Here is a 6090-nt window from a genome sequence, read left to right as displayed (position 1 = left end):
CCTCCAAATTGTAAGAATAAACTCCTGTTTGTTAAGGCCATCCCATTTGTGGTATATTCTTGTCAGAGTGGCACTAGGTAACCAGAACAACCTCTTTCTTGACTTTTTACAATAGCAGTCTCATAGAATACTTATTGTGTTGTAATTAGTTTCACACAGTATAATAGCCTCTAAGTTCATCATGTTATGAGATGTTTTGAAGATTCATCATTGTTCTTCAATATTGTGTAGTTTTCCATTCTGTGTATGTACCAGTTTGTTGATCCATTCTTCCGTTTATCAGTATTTGTTTCCATCTTTTTGCTATGAAATAGTGCTGCAATGAACACGAGTGTGCTCATCATGTCACAGCTCTTATTTCTCTAGGATATATACCTAGGAGGGCATTTCTATTTCTAGCTTTTTAAGGAAGCGCCATACCATTATCCACAGTGACTATACCATTTTACAGTTCCACCAACAGTGTGCATGAGTGTTCCAGTCTCTCCACAACCTTGCAAACATTTTTTTTTTTTTTTAACTTTGCTATTAGTGCTGTAATGGCTAAAGATCATGAGCACTTCTTTATTATGTTTGTTAGCTGCCTGAATGTCTTCTTTGGTGAAGTGTTTATGTCCTCTGCTCATTTTTTAATTGGATTATTTATCTTTTTGTTAAACTGTTGAGATTTTCTGTAAATTTTAGAGATTAGCCCCTTGTCTAATATGTCATTGCCAAAAATTTCTCCCCCGTCTGTGAGCTGTCTTTTGAATCTTTTGGTGAAATTTTTTGATTTGACTAAGTGTCTAATTTTTAAGAGGTCCTAGTCATCTATTTTGTCTTCTGGCATTTGCACATTTTTAGTTACATTCGATATGTATTATCTCCTGAATTAGGGCCCCTAAATTTGTCTCTATTTTTTCTGATGGTCTTTATGATGGTTTTAGGCTTTACATGCAGGTCTTTGATTAATTTTGTATATGGTGTGAGATATGGGTCCTGTTCCATTTTTCTGCAAATGGATATCCATTTTGCAAGCACCGTTTATTAAAAACTCTCTCTTCCCCATTTAATGAATTTTGGCCCTTACTTTTCCAGGGTCTCTTTCCTTTCCATATACAGCTGTTGATTAGTTTTTCTATGTCTTTAAAGAAAGATGATGGAATCTGGATCGGGATTGTTTATCTGTAGATCACTGTGGGTAGTAGTGACATTTTCATGTTAAATCTTCCTACCTATGAGCATAGTATGTTGTTGTTATGTGCCATCGAGTCGGACCTGACTCATAGCGACCCCTCCTTGGGTTTCCGAGGTGGTACCACTATTTAAGTAGATTGCCCAACCTTCCTTCCAATGAGTGGCTGGTGGATTTGAATCGCCAGCATCTGGTTAGCAGTCAAGTGCCTTAGGCACTATGCTAGCAGAGTTCCTGATCTTGTAATAGTAGCTTATAATTTTCTTTGTACAGGTCGTCTGTGTCTCTGGTTAGATCTATTCCTAAATACTTCATCTTTTGGGTGGTTGTTATAAATGGTATTGCTTTTCTGATTTCCTTTTCAGAGTTCTCTTTATAGTGTAAAGCATTTAGATTGATTTTTGTCATGCTGGTCTTGTCACCTAACACTCTGCTGAAACTATCAATTAGTTCCAGTAATTTTCTCAGAACAATGTTTTTTAAGTGCATAAAATACATAGAATTATGAAAGAAACCAATTATACTGCTATAAATACAAATTTATATATAGTTATAAATATGCTTCTTTATTACTACTTTAAATAACAAGATCTAGCATCAGGTCTACTAATGACCATAATTTCAAAGCAATGATGAACATAAGCATTATTTCAAGGTCTCCACAATTCTAATTTGATATGAATAGAATTGTATTTTCTACTGTTGACAAAGTCACAGATACTGCTAATACTACTGTGGTTTGCGGCCTACATTTATAATTGAAAGATATATTATGCACATTTTTGGTGAGACGTTATCAAAAATAAAGATATCATTTTTTTCCCATCTAAATTCATGGATACTCTGAATTCTAGACACAGTCCTCAAGAGTGAAGAACTCCTGGTCTAAACTGGGACTTTATCATAAAGGCACATTTATCTCGTTCACCCCTGCAGCAGGGAAAATAATGAGGAACCATCAAATGCTGGTATGTTAGAGACAACAGGATTTTCTATGTTGGCTATACAGGTATGAAAGAAACAAGTCAATAATGACTAATGTTTCTGTCCTGGAAAACTGTAAGGAAGATAGTGAACACTGAAGGAAGACCAAATTTTAGTGAGGAAAACAGGAATTTTGTTCTAGTCATGCTATAGTCTGACATACCTATTAGACAATGGGTAGTTTAGATTTTCTTTTTTTTTTTTTAAATCACATATATTAATTTTCGGCCAGTTCTAATGAAAATTCTCATTTCTTAGCTACTTTGGGTATGAATTCATAGGAAAAAAACCACTTTTCAGAAAACTGCTCAAGAACTCAATCGAGTCCAATAATAGTAAAGGATCCTTGTATCTAATCCGTCTCATTATAAGCATTATGGAGAGAAATAAAGCAGGGGAAGGGAGATAAAGGGCTTTTAGGGATGACAATGTGTCCATCGGACCTGACCCACAGCGACCCTTCCTTGGGTTTCAACCACCAGCCTTCTGGTTAGCAGTTAAGTGCCTCAGGCTCTATGCTACCAGAGCACCTAGGGATGACAATAGGAGCTAATTTATAAAAGGTGGCTAAGGAAACACTTCACTGATAAGCTGGCCTTTGAGCAGAGAACTGAAAGAAACAGAGAAACAAGTTATGTGGACATATGGGTAACTTTCCAAAGAGAAAATAGCTTGGAAAAAGTACTAAGAGCACGGAGGTACTAAAATGGGAGCATGTTTGTTGGAAAGTGACCTTGGTGGGAGCATGTATGGTAACACTGGGGAGTAACAAGGAAGTCAATGTGTTTAGAATAAAGTAAATGAAGAAGAAAGTAGCAGATGAGGTCAGAAAGATTGGGGTTGGCAGGAAGATCGTGTAGGTCCTTGTAAACTATTTTGAGGTCTGGTCTTTAGCTTTTACTGTAAGGGCATTCTAACACTTAGAGGTCAGGGCGATAAGACTGGCACAGTAAAAAAGACTGAGAAAGGGAGGTGCCAGGGAGAATTCAAAGCTTCCATCATCTAAATATGACCAGGGATAGGGGACTGTGGATAGCTGGAGAGAGCCGCCTTGAAACATATGGAAATATGGGCCAGAAAATAGGTAATGAAATTGGAAATTTGAGAAATTATTTCAGCAAAACAAGGGATAAAAAGGAGTAAGGGCCTAGTTGAATTTGAAAGCATGGAAGTGAACAAAACGCATGTCTCTTAGCAGATTACCAAAGGAGAGGGGGAAAAAAAAAGCTAAACACAGTTTTATATTTAAATACCACCTTGTGAAAATGGAGGCGAAAGATACCAGGCAGAGTATAAGTCCTTACAGATAAGTCTTTATGTCTTTTTGGTTCACTGAACTTAATCTAATATCAGAGCCCAGAAAAAGAATACAGTCAAACTCTACATGCAACTTCAAGAGTTAACATACCCCTTGAAAACCCAAAGTTTAACCCAAATTAAGAGACCCTGTTCTATAACCTGCCCTCTCCCTACTGTGATTTTTCACTACTCAACTTCAGCACTATCTGTACCACTTACTATTGAACATGAACTGCCTTGTTACATTCCTAATACTCTGCTACCTTATTTAACTGTTACCATTATACTTAATCTTCAAGTAGAGAATAAACTCCTGGGAGTCAGGGGTCAAATCTGACACATCTTTGGGGTTATCTGTCTTAAAACAAAGCAAGGCTCAAATAAATATTCAACAATGAAGAGATGTCTGACTGTTGAAGTCCAAAGTATACCAGATGGCCAAAGGAAGGAGAAATGCTTTCTAGGGCTTAGGTATGTTAGCCAGATCCCTTTAATTATGATGCTAGCCTGGGGTTGGGGGTGCTCCTTTCCCCATCAACACCTACAAAAAATTCAAAAATCCTCTACAATCTGCTCTGAACCTACTTATATCCTGCCCAGGGCAACCCCTTCCCGCATTTGTTCGCTGGAAAGGAAAGCCACATTTTCCAGACAATAACTGGAAACTCAAAACCTTAAGACGAGACTATGAGTAAAGAGCAACGCAAGCACTAGGCCTCTGGAATATAGGCGGGGAGAACGCACAGTGAGTGAGGAAATTTTCGTTTGAAAGAGAAAGGAAGGCTCTGGAGCAGCAGACACGAACAATCGAGTCTTCCTCCCCGCAGAGCCATCCCCTGGGCGACGCTAACTAACCACGCACTGTTCCTCCCAGCAGCCGAAGTTGCAGTCTGTCCCCCGCTCCTTGGCATCTCCGGGGTAAGAAGGCAGGCAGCGCGCAAGAGGGCAGCGCCCGGGAATAGGGACCTTACCTCTCAGCGATGTAAAGGGTGCCGGTGCCAAGACCCTTCCCGTCCAACACAACCTCGGTATCTGGCTGCTGCTGCCGGAGTCCCTCAGCAGGGCTGGGTGGTGGGAAACTTTTGAGGAAGCTCATTGCACCAGGAAGGGGCGAGATACACACCACAACCAAGCTGAAGCGACGGCCACCAGCGCTTGCCGCGTCTCGCCCCGGAAGCGGTGGAATCACCCCGGTAGAACAACTTACTATGGGCCGGAATTTCAGCTCGGTGAACCATAGAGACAAGCCGTTCTAGGAAAAACTCTCGGAGGCCTGAGAAGACCAAGACGAGTTTGTCACATGACACCTTCCTCACGCATGTCATTTTTGAGGATCTAGGCTTGTGCTCTGGTGGCTTAGTGCTTAAGGCATTTGACTGCTAACCAGAGGGTTGGTGATTCATGACGCACCCGCCACGCTGGAAGGAAGACTGGGCAATCTACTTCCCTGAAGATTTACCGCCTGGGAAAAACCAAGGGGGTCATTATGAGTTGGAATCCACGTGATGGCAGTGAGTTTGAGGCTTGGAATAACGTTCTCCCACCTTTTATTTCAGGGTCGTCAGAGCATCACTGAGAGAGAGGAAGCAAAAGGAATACTATCTCTTTCACTCCAAAAGAGTAAATAAGAGACCTGAGACATGGAGTTCCTTGTCAGGATACATATGGAGCAGAGACCACACGGATCTAGATGTCGGAAGTCTCCTAACTCGGTTCAGGGCTTTACTAACCTAGTCTTGCTGCACCTGGAACTGTTTATATCTCAATTCTACACAACCATTCACCAGACAGGAATCTAGGACCAGATGTGGTCATATTACAAGTCTCAGGGGAAATGAGCACAGAGCGGTCATTAAATCAGGGTGAAGAGAAGGCTATTGTCGGTAAGAAGATAGGATGCAGAGGGAAAGAAACTCCACCGGTCTTCATTAGCGCAATAGGCATTTTAAAAGTAAAATAATTAAATTAACGAGTGTTATGTGCCAGGCATTGTTTTAGGCACTTTACACAAATTATTAGTTCATTTAAGGAGCTCTGGTGGCACAGTGATTAAAGCGCTGGGCTGTTGACCCAAAGGTGAGTCCTTTGAACCCAACAGATGGTCTGTGGGAGAAAAGACATGGCAGAAAATACCTGGCAAGGTGCTTCCATTAAGACTATAGTCTAAGAAACCATATGAGGCAATTTTACTCTGTCCTATAAGATCACTGCTTGAGTAATTTCTCTTAGATCAGCACAAGGCCAGTCCCTAAGAGGCGGAGGTTAAAGATGTCCCAAATGTCCAACTTATCCAAACTGCGTGCCACTCCAGCATGTCTGACATCAACTTCTCCTCCCCTCAATAATCTCCCTCCCATTTTAGGATTTGTAGTTGGCTGTAATGTCTCATGAAACTCATAAACTCCCAAGGGAACAGCTCATGTGGTGGTGGTGGTGGCGGTGGTAGAGGCTGGGAGGCTGGCAAGTCCTAGGTCTGTGGGTAGGTCTGGAAGATTCTCCCAACTTGCATGGTTGCAGGGGTTGGCGAACCCTTATCGGCAGATCAAATGATAGTTGCTGTCTCAAGTCCAGGGCTGAAAAGATGACGAACCAAAGCAGAACCAGAGCAAGAGAGAGAACCTTGCCAGAGCATT

At 41.1% G+C, this 6090-nt stretch overlaps 1 protein-coding gene across 1 annotated transcript in view; it reads right to left on the bottom strand.

Annotated features, from left to right (window-relative positions):
- Nucleotides 1-4559, bottom strand: part of CLNS1A (chloride nucleotide-sensitive channel 1A) — a 23207-nt gene extending 18648 nt beyond the window's left edge. Inside the window, exon 1 of the mRNA XM_007940901.2 lies at nt 4429-4559. Coding sequence (XP_007939092.1) covers nt 4429-4553 — 125 coding nt within the window. The 5' untranslated portion in view covers nt 4554-4559. The remainder of the gene's footprint in view (nt 1-4428) is intronic.
- Between the last annotated feature and the right edge of the window lie 1531 nt (nt 4560-6090).

The sequence above is a fragment of the Orycteropus afer genome, unplaced genomic scaffold, assembly GCF_000298275.1.
Source record: "Orycteropus afer afer isolate SDZICR_OR568_19922 unplaced genomic scaffold, OryAfe1.0 scaffold00074, whole genome shotgun sequence".
NCBI lineage: Eukaryota > Metazoa > Chordata > Mammalia > Tubulidentata > Orycteropodidae > Orycteropus > Orycteropus afer.
The sequence above is the reverse complement of the archived record's forward strand: the minus strand, read 5'-3'. Positions and strand labels throughout refer to the sequence as shown.